The sequence below is a fragment of the Pollachius pollachius genome (assembly GCF_949987615.1).
Source record: "Pollachius pollachius genome assembly, chromosome: 4".
NCBI lineage: Eukaryota > Metazoa > Chordata > Actinopteri > Gadiformes > Gadidae > Pollachius > Pollachius pollachius.
Window position 1 is genome coordinate 30,131,116 of NC_136937.1, and position 15,672 is coordinate 30,146,787.

The window sequence follows — 15,672 nt, forward strand, 5'->3', positions numbered from 1 at the left end:
AGTTTGGTAGTGTAGCAGACATCCTCGTGTTCGGCTAAATGGTGGTCTATCCCCCGTGTACGAGTGAATGGGGCCGGTTTTAATTGTACTAAATATTATTATCGTCAATTTCTCCGGTCCCTCGTTGACTGTCATACCTTGATACATGTTCGCCCAACTTCACAAGGACCAGTCTGTTCCGTTATCCCTGGGGAATTAAAAATATAAGGTGGTTTAAGAGTCAATACTGCTTCTCGATACCCTAGTGTTAATGTAGATGGTGTATGTAGTCTTTATACACGAACCTTTTATTACTTTTAGAGTCATTTATAGACTTATGGGGGGGGGTCGTGGTCTTTCCCTTTTCAAATGTAGGCTATTTTTTGTACGTATTGTATACTTCTTGGACAATTCAGTCCAACTCTGAGCCACGTTCGTCACTTTGTCGGTGGACGTGACTGGGGAACGTCCGCAAATGTCGGGCTAAAATGTTGGGTGTATATTTTTTCGTCCGCGGTTTAAACGCGCTACAAGTGGGCACGGCGTGACGTCACGCCCAGCAGGCTCTCGCGGACCACTCGTTAAGAGGTTGTCATCCTTCTCTGTGTGTGTAACGGTGGGCTCACAGCGGGACGCGGTGCGGTCAAACGAATCACAATGGAGACGGAGCTGTCTTATAAAACCGTTTCCTTTCTACCGAAAGGAAACGGTTGACAAAAGATGTCGTCTCCCACCAGGCTCCTATCTTCCAAGTATCCCACTAGAAATCCTTGTTTATTGACATTTACGTGTCCGGTGAAGGTACGAATTGGACGAAAGACAACGAGGGTGTGTCAATGTTCTCCCGAATATAAAAATGTGTATCAATGTAATGCTAATCGAAACAAAATAGTCATGAATTGCAATGTAAAGATCAGTAGGACTACATGCGACTTATAAAGCTTTAAGTGTTGGCTAGCCCAGGAATTGTCTCTGTTTCCTCTTTCAAAGTAACGTACATGTGCGGAACACCATTGACTCTGGAACCATCTCGGGTTCAAGACTCTAAACCGGTCCCCTAACATCCGGACTACACGTGTTGTTTTAGGATCCGATTTTAGAATTGGATTAAAAGGAGAAATGTTGACCGCTATTCTAATCTTCTCTCAGTAGTCATTAAATGAATGGATGAATGAATATATATGATAGAGCGAATAACAGGGCTGTTAAGAGACAAGGTTTAAATATTTGAGTTGTAATAGTCCATAGAAATGAACATTTTACCATGGCCACAACGGGAGTAATATTGGAATGTATTTAAATTAAAAGGATACATTATGAAATTCTACAGATGGGGAAATTCTACTGCTGCCTTTGGGTTTTAGGTTGTGCAATAGTGATCTCTCTCTCTCTCGCTCTCGCTCACTCTCTCGCTCTCGCTCACTCTCTCGCTCAGGTCTTGTGAAACCAGTGTCCTAGCTGCCCCTCCCAGTCATCCCCCACACCAGAGGAGGCACCATGCCGAAACCGGTAAGCATCCGAGCGTTGCCGTGGAAACGTCAAACCGCCAAAGTGTGTGCCGTGATGGCACACGTCCCTCTGCCTGTAGATACCTGTCCAAATGTTGTGCTTTGAAGAACGGTGTTTGCTGGCTAAATCTTGACACTAAGCTTATGGCAGAAGTGTTTGTTAAATGTAGCTAGAGTTTTTTTGCGACGGTAGTCCTCCGTTTACGCCGGGTTTTGTTCCGTTAGCCCTCTGGATGTTTGCCAATGTCTTTGCTCTGGGGCAGAAGGACGACATTAGCATCTGTTTAATTTATAGTCAAGCTGACACCATATGAGGAATTCCAACTGCTATTTTTTTTTTGCCTGCTAGCCTAACGACAAAAAGGCTAGACGATGTAAACACATGAGCGTCGACAGGCATAGGGAAAGAATGTACGCACAGATAACTCGAGGGCCGTAGCCAGGCACTAAGTCATAACAACCTTTTGTGTGTTTCGGCGATACAAAAACACTCCTTGTTTTCCGGTTCCAACTCATTCGGTCGTATGATTAGGAATTTGATAAATGTTGGTGAAGTGGGTCACTTCCTACCACACCACCGAGCATCCAGTGGGAGGGGAACTGTGGACCCCTCCCCGCCTCCACAACCAATCAGAACAGAGAGAAACCAAGGCTTTGGCTCGAACAGGCAGCATGAGTCATGGGGTAGTTTCACAATGACCTCTTGTGTTTGGGGTTCCTTGGAAAGTTCTGAAAACTTCCAGAGTTCGTTTGGCTAGCTTTCCCTTGAGGCCAAAAGTGTGAGTGTCTGTGTCTGTTTCTGTGCGTCTCGGGGGAGGGGGGAGATACAGCTGTGATAGAGCCGGGCTCTGATGTCATCCTCTGCCAATCCCGTCGCTTGAACGGGCATGCATCCTAGCCAGTCACTTCCTGGGTCGGATGTTCCCTACCGCCGATTGAGTTGGTCTCGGGTCAGATCTTGTGGCGGGGCCTTGATGGCTGAGTCTCTGGAGGACTTAACAGGGTGCTAGAGTTTAGCACCCTGGGGCTAGGACGAGAGGGGTGTGGAGGAGGGACTGGATAGGGTGTACCTTCAGGTTGTTTTGCGGATCACTTGACCCGCGGCAAGGCAAGGCAACTTTATTTATGTAGCACTTTGCATACACGAGGCAGACTCAAAGTCCTTCACATAGAAACATCGTTATACAATACAATTGTATGATAAAATAGATAAGTAAAATAAAACAAAGGCAAAGTAAAAAAAATGCATTCTTGAAAGTGCAATGTGTTTCAGATTTCGCAGAAAGCTAAAGCAAAGTCTTCAGGCACTGTTCGGGCGATTTTCAGTGGCCGATGTTGGATGCCAACGGGTTGGCAATGTCTTGTAAGAAAATCATATTGCGGTTTATTATGATCGATGTTAGTGGTGATGATCGTTTTTGCATTGCAGTTTTAATTTTCCCTGAAAAAGGATAAAAATCATGTGATGTTTGGTTGGGGTCTGTACCACCAATTTTTTTTTCTTACATCTGGAGATTTGCAATTGAAGGCCTGGGCATCTCTGCAGCACTTAATTTATAATGATGTTCTAAATCGACTTTTACGCATTTTTACCCGTATCAGAAAAGCCATTCACTTGGCACTGTGACTGTTGAGTATATTTGGACGAATTCTTCAGCCCTAGCTTCAAGGTCTCACTACAAAGGACCAGAAAAAGCCTCCACAGTCTTTATTGATGAGAGTCAACTGGGCCGGGGTGCTATTGTGCATCTCGTGTCAGGTAAACAAGACTCATTCAGACGTGAGTCCTCATTGAGATCACAACCCATCGATTTTCACTAAATCGACTTGTGACTCTGCTACAATGCCTCGGTCGCTCTGCTGGGGGAAGTGGTGGGGGCTGGAGGGAGGTGGGGTGGGGGGGCAGGAAGGAAGGTTACTTCATGTGTGGGGGAGACGCCACAGGAAGGGGCAGTCGTAGCACGTGCTCACGATTTCCTGTTTGCTGCGACATTGGGCCCCGCCGTGACGGTTATGGGCCCCTGTGTACGAAAACCTCAAGAGAGAGGGAGAGACACTCTCTGACTGACTGACTGAGAGAGAAAGACCATGGGCCCTATGTTGTACCTAGGGATGGCGAAAATGTAAAATATTCTTGACCGACCACCGAGCCTCATTAACCGGTTAACCGATCAGATTAAAATGTGCAATTTGAAATAACAGCCATTTCGAGCCACGCCAGCCGCCTGCTATTTCGTAACTCTGTTTATCTCTTTCCCGTTCTGCCTCCGACTCACACACACACACACACTCCGAGTGAGAGGCAGTGGCTCCAACCGCGGCACGACCTGTGTTTGAATTGAAACACGAGGCGTGCTTACTGCAAGTTGACTGCGCGGGGCCAATCGGAAGAGAGCAGCGTTAGGAGCTCATTTGAAACATTGCCGCGGCTCATTTAAGAAAATGACAGCTCCGAAGAGACGCCGCTTGTTTAGTTTGGAGGAGACGGAAAAATTGAGTGTGAGGGATAATTTTTTTAACTTCACACAAAAAGATCTTGGAATGAGATGGCTAGCTGTAGTCTTAGAGCGTTTAGTCTACTGCCCATAATAATTTAGAGGTCATATTCTCCGCCGCTCGCATGCGGGAATAATTAAGACTTGAGGAGAAATTAAACAGTGGGCTAGAGACGCGGTGTCCGTCCAACTTCCAATAAGTCACCTCATCTGATCATCTTTTTGTGTGAGGTGAAACCAACACACACTCCACAGTCCACACTGAACCCAATTTTTTTTTTTAACCGACTAGCGACAACATTGATCGGTTAACGTTGATACGGACAACCATCGGTCAAACGGTCATCGGTTAACATCCCTAGTTGTCCCCTCTGGCAAGTTCCGAAAACCTCCAGAGAGAGGTAGTGACTGACTGACTGACTGACTGACTGACTGACTGACGCAGGGAGGTAGAGAGGGAATCTAGGAAGGTACCAGTGGAACGTCCACAGACATTTGGCGGGACGTGGCGTTGCAGCATCGCTGAAAAGGCCCTGGTGCCTAGAACAACACCGCTTGGCTGACGTTCCCGACCCCTCCACCTTGTTCTCGGTCCAGAACATGTTCCTTCATCTGTCAAAGACGACACAACAAACCAGCGCCATCTGGAAAACATGGCATATCTGGACCTGGGGTGCTGATGGGTCATTAAGACCACCCTTGAATGAAGCAGGGGTACGGAAGGGTCATTAAGACCAACTGACCAACTCGCAAACTAAGCACCGGAAGCGGTACCCTTACCAAAGTGTGTGTGTGTGTGTGTGTGTGTGTGTGTGTGTGTGTGTGTGTGTGTGTGTGTGTGTGTGTGTGTGTGTGTGTGTGTGTGTGTGTGTGTGTGTGTGTGTGTCCTGCTGCTCGAGTAAACGGTTGACAGCTGCTCTGAACCCAGCAGGGTCAGATTAGCAGCTCTACTGACGAGATGTGTGTGTGTGTGTGTGTGTGTCTCTCGCCCCTAATGGCCGCAGAGGCCCTCCTAAACGGCTTACAGTAAACAAACAGCTGCACATTTAACGCGCTCACCGTCTGCGAAGAAGCTCCTCTCCAGGAACGCAGCGGTGATGGCGGCGAAGGACAAGAGCGCGGTGAGCCTGACGTTCCCGCGCGCACACACACACGCCATCCCAAAATGCGGTTTCCAGACAACCCTCGCCCGTCCCGCACTCTTTAGACACTCCACAAGGGCTAAGCGTGAGGAGCTAGCTAAAGGCTGGAGGTGGCAATGGGTGTCGTCAGCGGAGGGGAATGTGAATCGGGCCGTGACGGATGAGATCATTAGTTCTTCGTTACATGATACCGCCTTTGAATTCGGTTAACGGTTAACCCACCTGACTGTGGACTTCATGGCGGTAATGATGCTGTCGTTCTTGGTGTGTGCAGGGCTAATACTGTAGCGTAGTGGTAATGACAGTAGGTTGCATCATTATTAGTACTGTTACTGCGCTATAGTGGTAATGACACTATGATGTGTGGTGATTAGTACTAGTACTGTGTTATAGTGGTAATGACACTATGATGCGTGGTGATTAGTACTAGTACTGTGTTATAGTGGTAATGACACTATGATGCGTGGTGATTAGTACTAGTACTGTGTTATAGTGGTAATGACACTGATGCGTGGTGATTAGTACTAGTACTGTGTTATAGTGGTAATGACACTATGATGCGTGGTGATTAGTACTAGTACTGTGTTATAGTGGTAATGACACTGATGCGTGGTGATTAGTACTAGTACTGTGTTATAGTGGTAATGACACTATGATGCGTGGTGATTAGTACTAGTACTGTGTTATAGTGGTAATGACACTGTCATGCGTGGTGATTAGTACTAGTACTGTGTTATAGTGGTAACGACACTTTGATGCGTGGTGATTAGTACTAGTACTGTGTTATAGTGCTAATGACACTATGATGCGTGGTGATTAGTACTAGTAATGTGTTAAAGTGGTAATGACACTGTCATGCGTGGTGATTAGTACTAGTACTGTGTTATAGTGGTAATGACACTATGATGCGTGGTGATTAGTACTAGTACTGTGTTATAGTGGTAATGACACTATGATGCGTGGTGATTAGTACTAGTACTGTGTTATAGTGGTAATGACACTATGATGCGTGGTGATTAGTACTAGTACTGTGGTAAAGTGGTAATGATGGTATGATGCATGATGCTCGGTAACAGTACCGCAGCGGTAATGACAGTATCAACATGGTTGGTGGTGGCATGATTAATGGCTTGGTGTGCAATTCTGTCTGAATACTGCAATGGGCGGTAATGAGCGAATGCATTACTAATCCTGTGGTAATGACTAATGATAACTAATGATAGTTTGATGCATGGTGTGTGCAGCACTAATACTGCAATGTAGCAGTAATGACTAATCTTTTGTATGCAGTGCTAATACTGCAATAGAGCGGTAATGACGGTAATGTGTTGTATGCAGTACTAATACTGTTATATAGCGGTAATGACAGTATAGTGTATTATATTGCAGTACTAATACTGCAATATAGCGCCTATGGCCATAAAATGCATGGTACGCAATACTAATACTCCAATATAGCGTTAATGACAGTATAATGTACTTTGGTATACACCTGAACCTCCTAAGATGACGCAATTTGATTGGTTCGCTATCTCGGGATATTGGGCAACATCCCATGAGTGAGACCTCAAACTTCGGGTTATAGTTATCGCAAAATCTCTTAACAACAAATAAACCGCTAAAAAAAGCCGATAAATCCCGGCAAAAGGTGTGTGGCGTGCTCCGTCCACTACACGCACCGACCTGGCATTGCAGTACCTCAAGGACCGGTGCATCCCCCCCCTCTCATTGTGGAAAACAAAACGCAACTCCTCCTGGGAACACACCCGTCCGCGTCTAGACAATAAAGTGACATTTACAATTTATACGTGTGTTTGCAGACGCACTGTTCACAATTATCCCAACGAGATTCTGTTATTAAAAAAATTAAAAAAGGATTATGTTGTCGTGGTCAAATAACTCTGATCTCCAGGTTTGCTGTCGTTTTGCTTCCACCACGCTCATTACTGATTCGCCAACGTGTGACCGGGGGGTCTACAGTGTCTATACAGTCTAGGCATCTCCGAATGCTTTCCAACCGTCCCCCACGGGAGCACGCGTGGGCCAAAGAGTGTTCACGTGTAGTGTATACACTAAAACAATTATTCACCTCAGGCTCCGTGAATAGTGGGGAATAGCCCCCTTGACCTTTGGTTGTGGGGGGCTATTCCCCACTATGCAGTTTGCAGTTCTTGTATGTGTTATAGCGGTAATGACAGTGTTATACTCGGTGCCATAACATTACAGTAGAATAGTAATGACAAGATCATACTGTAAACAGCCTTGCAACTACCAGCCCTGTCCTGGGAAGTGTGAATGTGTCTCGGCGTGTTGGCTGCAGGCCGCTGGGCTGAGCAGTGATTATTCTGTCAGCGTCTCGCGGGGTAGTGTTGCAGAAGAAGAGACCCTCCTTCCCCTCTCCACAGCCTTCTGGAGTGTGTGATTAGCTGTGTCAGTGGTTTGGCACTCGCCCCCTCCCTCCCTCCCTCCCTCCCTCCCTCCCTCTCGCTCTGGGTTTCTCTATTTCTGTCGGTCCCTCACTCCTTCTTTAGGTCGCTCTCCCCATGTGTGCGTGTCTCTTTCGCTTTTGGTCTCTTATCTGTTGCTGTATCTCTCTCTTGGTCTCTGCCTGTCTCTGTATTTCTCTCTCTCTCTCTCTGAGACCCCACCTGTCTCTCGGTCTCTCTTTCTCTTGGTGTCTGTCTGTCTGTCTGTCTGTCTGTCTGTCTGTCTGTCTGTACCTCTCTGACCTCTTTCTCATCTCCCTCTCCGCCCTCCTTCTCTATCTACCCTCTCTACCTCCCTTCTATGTCTTCCTTGCTGTGTCTCTTTCGCTTTCCCTTGCCTACTTTCCCTCTATTTGTCTCCTGGCCTTTTTACTTAGAGCTTTGCACAGTGGTTGTCAGTGGCTTGGCTCTCTCTGTGTCTGTCTCTGTGGTAGAGAGGGATTATCCATCGGTCTGGCCCCTCCACACACAGACAGACAGACAGACAGTCAGAGAGACAGACAGACACCATGCCAACCTTTTCTGTTGCTCCATGTTGGCCACTTTTATCTGAGTTGTAACCAAACGGTTGACTAGTGTTAAGTTAGGAAGCGAGGGGAATATGTTGGGTGAAGTGAATGCCAGTCCAACCCATTTGAAATCCCTTTTGAGGCATGCTGCCTCGCAAATTGGTTCAACAAGAAGATAAAGTGGATTTATATATATGAATTCTCCCAAATCAGACCCTGGGTCAGCCTTTGGTTTCGTTCTCCCACTGGATCAGAGAACCTCAGTGTTTGGGAGCCGTCCCAGAAAAGCAGCCGTTCTCACAGTTGGTGAAATCGTCTTCCCGGCCAACTCTTGGAAACGACCTTATTATCACACACGGGACATATTTTTGAAATACTTTACCCTGTCTCACTCGCTCACTCTCATTGGTCCAACCCTCTCCTGCTTCTAAATAAACACATTCTATTTTACCCATTGTCCCAAAGCGTGGCCTTGTCCTCCCACCGTCAGACCGTCAACAGAAAGTATCACTAACTCTTAACCCCTTCGTCAGCCCCGGAGGAACCTGGCGACTCAGCGCGGAGTAGCCTAGCGCTGCACCTAGCATGCTACCAGCTGGCCCTCTCCTCGTTAGCGGTAGCGTTAGCGCTAGCTCAGGTTCTGGTTGCGTCACCCGACACCGCCGCCCTTCCCGTTCGCCCCGCCGTTGACCCTAGCCGGGACATCCTGCCCGACCCGGCGTCTGCCGGTGTTTGTGCCATCCACCGTCTGTGTTTTTTTTCCTTTTTTTTTATTTTCACAGCGTTTTCTCTTCCTGACAGAGGGGGTGACCTCACCCGAAGGATGTGAATGTTCACTTCAATCTATCTCCCCCACCCCCCTCCTATCCCCCCTCTCTCTCTCTCCGTATATACACACCGCAACATGGACGCCGTTAAAGAGCAGGGCTGGTCTAGGGCTGTGTAATTAATTTAGTTTTGATCGTGATTTGGTGTCAAACGATCTCCAAACTAATATGATCGAGGTTTTATTTAACCTTTCTATTCGTTAAAGGTTTTATAGAAATTGCGAAACGGCTGGATACAAATTTGTACGTTCTTTTAGAAGTTCTGAGTTACAAAGGTTTTTTTTGGAGAGAAATGCTGAAAAAATGCATCGTGTTCAAAGTAATCGTTTGATTAATCGTTATTTCAATGCTTACCAAAATAATAGTGATTATGATTTTTTTTTTCCCCCCTAATCGAGCAGCCCTAGGCTGGGTTATCTTTGTATTTTATCATGTAAACTTTAAGAAACAGACAGGGAAGAAGGACTGAGAGAGAGAGGGAGGGACAGAGGAAGAGGGAGAAAGAGGGACATCAGTTTGTTGTTGACGGTAGCTACTTGCGAGGGTTTACCAAACGTTTCCCCAGACATGGATTAAGTCGACGGTCATGCCCTCTGACCCCCGCCCAGGGCCCAGAATAAACCACTTTGCCTCGGCGTGTTGGCAAGGCAGTTCCTGGAGATTTAGCCCTTGCGGAGGCTTGATGTGTTGGGGCTGCCGTCCAGATTAACTAGTAGTACATTTAGTTGTTGCCTCATGATAAACGGTAGAAAAGACAAATATAAGAATTAACCTACATTACATTTAGGGCATTTATCAGACGCTTTTATTCAAAGAACATTTTTCGGAATGATACAATATGTTGTTGACATTTAGCTGCCATTTTTTACCTTTGTAACTATAACACTTTTTAACATCTTGCGCCTCTTTTACCTCAACAGCCCCCACTGTTATCATTTACTTCAGTTATCAGTTACTTTAACTATAAGCCGTGGCTCATTTTGAAGTGACAAAAATCCCCTGTGGTTGATTTGAGCTGTTGATATTGTACAGTAACTCTTCATCCAAATTTCGGATGGGTTGACCGCAAAACGATGACTGATGTCAACAAAGTCCCGTGGATCAGGTTTATTAGTCACGCAGAGCATCGGAACTCATTGTATGTTAAGTACATTTTAATGAACTCTCACCCCCTCGGTGGGTGATACCGTTATACCGTGAGGTCGGTGGAACGTGGCAGGGGAGAGTCCGTAGCTATTGGCGATACAGACGGGAGTCTCATCGTTTATTCACCAGAGGGAGAGTTGGGCGTGGGCTCCATTTTGATTAATTTGGTCTTCAGAATCCACTTCCCCTTTCCTTTCTCCCTCGCTGTCTCTCCTTATATGTCTCTCTCTCCTCTCCTCTTAATGCCCGGTAATCCGGTAACTTTATCCCGTTGGTAGTAAACAGTTAGGTCCTCTTTCACCAACTCTCTCTTCTGTTGTCTGTCTCTTCTGCTCTTTGTGTTGTCTTTCGGACTCTGTCTCTCTCTCTCTTCTGTCTCTCTCGCTCTCTTTTTGTCTCTCTTTCTGTCTCTCGCTCTCTCTCTGTCTGTCTCTCCCTCTCTTTCTGTCTGTCTCTCCCTCTCTTTCTCTCTGTCTGTTTCTCTTTCTGTCTTTCTGTCTCTTGCTCTTTCTGTCTTTCGTTTTCTCGTTTTCTCTCTTTCCCTCTCTGCCAGTAACCGCAACGTTCAACAGCTTCCTTGTGGTTAGAACTGTTTTTTAGTTTTGCAGAAAGGTGTCAATGATCTCATTTGAATTCCAATAATTCAGTGGTGCAGTAAAGAAGTGTGACGCATCAAATGCATTGCTGTCATACAAAAAAATAACAGTAAAGACTAGAAAATGGGGGTGACTTGATTTCATAAACGACGTCTCTGTCAATTTAAAACAACACTAGATATTTTTATTGCCTTGCTACGGGTTTGTAGCCCGAAAAAAAACCATAACGATGCGGAGGAAGTACCTTTGAGCAGCGCGACTGCCCCATGTGGTTGTCGGTGCTGCTGTCTTCGAGGTCCTCCTTCCCAGAGAAGTCCACGTACAATCGTGTTAATCATGTCAGTCAGGGTATCTGTCTGTATTCACCGCTTGGATTCATGCGTTTTATAAAGGTGTCCAAGTGAGAAAAGCTTCATGTATGCGTACGCAGTCCTATTCACCTTGTGTGTGTGTGTGTGTGTGTGTGTGTGTCCTCCCACCCCACCCCAGATCAATGTGCGCGTTACCACCATGGACGCGGAGCTGGAGTTCGCCATCCAGCCAAGCACCACGGGGAAACAGCTCTTTGACCAGGTAACCAAGGAAACACCCCCATTACCCCCCCATTAACACCGTTAATCTCACTTTGATCGCTGTATGTTGCTTTGAAGAGGAGCAGTTGCTAAATGCCTAACGAGGGCTCACTTTTATGTAACGTAGGGCTGATTGATTATAGGAAAAATCATAATCACGTTTATTTTGGTCAATATTGAAATCACGATTATTCAAATGATTATTTTTGAGTTTGAAAACATGTTGTATTTATTCAGTACGTTTCTCCCAAAAAAAAACGCTGTAACTGAGAAAAATACACAAAATGGTCAAAAAGAAAATGTTTCAATCCAACATAATATACAGATATGTATCCAGCTGTTCTGCCCTTTCTATAAAATATTAAATAAAAAAAATAAAAAAACTTGATGTTTATTTTGTGATCGTTTAACGCTAAAATCGAAATCGCGATCAAAATTCAATTAATCGCCCAGCCCTAATGTAACGTGTCTGATATTATAGAAAAATGAAACAAATCAAAATCGATATTGAAAACAAAGCATTATTTTGTATTTTATCTGTACTCCCTGCGGTGCTCTGGGGGCCCCTCTATACTCACGGTGGTGCTCTGTGTGTTTGAGGGGCCCTCTATACTCCCTGTGGTGCTCTGGGGGGCCCTCTATACTCACTGTGGTGCTCTGGGGGCCCTCTATACTCCCTGTGGTGCTCTGGGGGCCCTCTATACTCACTGTGGTGCTCTGTGTGTTTGAGGGGCCCTCTATACTCACTGTGGTGCTCTGGGGGGCCCTCTATACTCCCTGTGGTGCTCTGGGGGCCCTCTATACTCCCTGTGGTGCTCTGAGGGGCCCTCTATACTCCCTGTGGTGCTCTGGGGGGCCCTCTATACTCACTGTGGTGCTCTGGGGGGCCCTCTATACTCCCTGTGGTGCTCTGGGGGGCCCTCTATACTCCCTGTGGTGCTCTGGGGGGCCCTCTATACTCACTGTGGTGCTCTGGGGGGCCCTCTATACTCACTGTGGTGCTCTGGGGGGCCCTCTATACTCACTGTGGTGCTCTGTGTGTTTGAGGGGCCCTCTGTACTCCCTGTGGTGCTCTGGGGGGCCCTCTATACTCCCTGTGGTGCTCTGGGGGGCCCTCTATACTCCCTGTGGTGCTCTGGGGGGCCCTCTATACTCACTGTGGTGCTCTGGGGGGCCCTCTATACTCACTGTGGTGCTCTGTGTGTTTGAGGGGCCCTCTATACTCACTGTGGTGCTCTGAGGGGCCCTCTATACTCACTGTGGTGCTCTGTGTGTTTGAGGGGCCCTCTATACTCACTGTGGTGCTCTGGGGGGCCCTCTGTACTCCCTGTGGTGCTCTGGGGGGCCCTCTATACTCCCTGTGGTGCTCTGGGGGGCCCTCTATACTCCCTGTGGTGCTCTGGGGGGCCCTCTATACTCCCTGTGGTGCTCTGGGGGGCCCTCTATACTCACTGTGGTGCTCTGGGGGGCCCTCTATACTCACTGTGGTGCTCTGGGGGCCCCTCTATACTCACTGTGGTGCTCTGGGGGGCCCTCTATACTCACTGTGGTGCTCTGGGGGCCCCTCTATACTCCCTGTGGTGCTCTGTGGGGCCCTCTGTACTCCCTGTGGTGCTCTGGGGGGCCCTCTATACTCCCTGTGGTGCTCTGGGGGGCCCTCTATACTCCCTGTGGTGCTCTGGGGGGCCCTCTATACTCACTGTGGTGCTCTGGGGGGCCCTCTATACTCCCTGTGGTGCTCTGGGGGGCCCTCTATACTCACTGTGGTGCTCTGGGGGGCCCTCTATACTCCCTGTGGTGCTCTGGGGGGCCCTCTATACTCCCTGTGGTGCTCTGGGGGCCCCTCTATACTCCCTGTGGTGCTCTGTGTGTTTGAGGGGCCCTCTATACTCACTGTGGTGCTCTGTGTGTTTGAGGGGCCCTCTATACTCACTGTGGTGCTCTGGGGGGCCCTCTATACTCACTGTGGTACTCTGGGGGGCCCTCTATACTCACGGTGGTGCTCTGTGTGTTTGAGGGGCCCTCTGCTCACTGTGGCCCTCTGTGTGGTCGTGGGGCCCTGAGGGGCCACTCTTTGCTCACTGTGTCTGTGGTTGCGGGCCCCCCCAGGTGGTGAAGACAGTGGGCCTGAGGGAGGTGTGGTTCTTCGGCCTCCAGTACACCGACAGCAAGGGCTACAGCACCTGGCTGAAGCTCAACAAGAAGGTAAGGTCACCCCCCGTCTGTTTGTCTGTCTGTCTGTCTGTCTGTCTGTCTGTCTGTCTGTCTGTCTCGCTCTCTCTCTAGTTCTCTGTTTTCTCGTTCTTTCTGTTCTCTCTCGTTCCTTCTGTTCTCTCTCTCTCGTTGTCTGTCTGTCTGTCTGTCTGTGTCGGTCCCTCTCTCTGGTCTTTCTGTTTCTCTCTCTGTGGTCTCTCTCTGTTATCTGTTGTAGTCACTCTATCGTTACTGTGGCTTCCCCATGCTCCCACTCTTTTATTTCCTGTTTCCTGTTTGCTGTTCGTCTCTCTCTCTCTCTCTCTCTCTCTCTCTCTCTCTCTCTCTCTCTCTCTCTCTCTCTCTCTCTCTCTCTCTCTCTCTCTCTCTCTCTCTCTCTCTCTCTCTCTCTCTCTCTCTCTCTCTCTCTCACATTCTCTCACGCTTTCTGGACTTCTGCTGTTGCCAGGAGCCAGTCTGGCTCCCAAGGTGTGAGTGTGTGTGTGTGTTGTGTTCTCCAGAGAGTGTGTGTGTGTGTTTGTGTGTGTAAATGAAATCCCCTTTTGCTGAATTGTGTGTTCCACACGCATGTTTGAGTTCAGGAAAGTGTGTTGGTGTGTGTGTGTGCGCCCTGTCAGGTTGATTCTCTGGCAGGATTTCTTTGAACAAGGGCTTTAGTGTATACTTTCCCTTGTGTGTGTGTGTGTGTGTCTGTGTGAGTGTGTGCATTTTCACTTTGTGCGGTGTTTGCGTGCATGTATGTGTGAGCGAGTGTGCACACACTCAGACCAGCTGATCCTAGCAGGGGGCGGGGCCTCGCAAACAAAAGGATCCATTGAGACTGATAATGAGCCCAGGAGATGATCTCTCTCTGTCTATCTTCCTCTGTCTCTCCCTGTGTGTGTCTCTGGCCCTCTCTGTCTCTGTCTCTCTCTCTGTCTGTCTCTCTGTCTTTCTCTCTCTCTCTGTCTATCTTCTTCTGTCTCTGCATTCCTCTGTCTGTCTGTCTGTCTGTCCCTCTCTCAGTCTATCTATGTCCCTCTGTCTTTGTTTGCCTCTCCCCCTGTGTGTCTCCCTCTCTGTCTTTCCTGTCTGTCTTGTCTGTCTGTCCGTCTCCCTTGGTCCGTCTGTCTGTCTTTTACTCTGGCTGTCTTTGTCTGAATGAGGTCCGGTGTTGGTTGGTGAAACATGTTGATGCTTCGGGCATCAACGATGACATCATTGTTGTCCGGTGGTTGCCTAGGTTACCGCGCAGGACGTGAAGAAGGAGAACCCGCTGCAGTTCAAGTTTCGGGCCAAGTTCTTCCCCGAGGACGTCTCGGAGGAACTCATCCAGGAGATCACCCAGAGACTGTTCTTCCTGCAGGTCACTGTCCCTCACACGCCCTCCACACACACCTGAACACCTCCTCACACACCTCCTCACACACCTCCTCACACACCTCCTCACACGCCTCCTCACACGCCTCCTCACTCACCTCCTCACACACCTCCAATAACGCCTCCTCACTCACCTCCTCACACACCTCCAATACCTCCTCCTCACACACCTCCAATAACGCCTCCAATAACGCCTCCTCAGTCACCTCCTCACACACCTCCTCAAACACCTCCTCCACACACACCTCCTCACACACCTCCTCCACACACACCTCCTCACACACCTCCTCACACACCCATCCATCTCCTTGCTCGCCTGCAAAGGTGCGACAGAAAAGAAACGCGGATAACAAATGCGTTAACATTGGCCACATTATCAATACTTCCTCCCCCCCCCCCCCCCCTTCCTCCTCCTGCTCCTCCTCCTCCTCCCCCTCCTGCAGGTGAAGGAGGCCATCCTGAACGATGAGAACTACTGCCCGCCCGAGACGGCAGTGCTGCTGGCGTCCTACTCGGTCCAGGCCAAGTACGGCGACTACAGCAAGGAGGGCCACAAGCCGGGCTACCTCACCCAAGACCGCCTGCTGCCCCAGAGGCACGTACTCACACTCTGACACCTACACACGCCCTCACACCCACACACACGCCATCACACGCACTCACACGCACTCACACCCACACACACGCCATCACACGCACTCACACCTACACACACGCACTCACACGCCATCACACGCCCTCAGATCATGTCACTTCAAAACACACACACACACACACACACACACACACACACACACACACACACACACACACACACACACACACACACTCTCTCTATC

General features: G+C 48.4%; 1 protein-coding gene across 1 annotated transcript in view; it reads left to right on the forward strand.

The window, feature by feature from the left end:
* LOC307074543 (radixin) overlaps positions 1-15,672 on the forward strand; it is a 29,797-nt gene that overhangs the window by 232 nt on the left and 13,893 nt on the right. The window contains exons 2-6 of the mRNA XM_079734725.1: positions 1,415-1,488; positions 11,178-11,261; positions 13,370-13,465; positions 14,697-14,819; positions 15,277-15,428. Of these exons, the coding sequence (XP_079590851.1) occupies positions 1,477-1,488; positions 11,178-11,261; positions 13,370-13,465; positions 14,697-14,819; positions 15,277-15,428 (467 nt within the window). The 5' untranslated portion in view covers positions 1,415-1,476. The remainder of the gene's footprint in view (positions 1-1,414; positions 1,489-11,177; positions 11,262-13,369; positions 13,466-14,696; positions 14,820-15,276; positions 15,429-15,672) is intronic.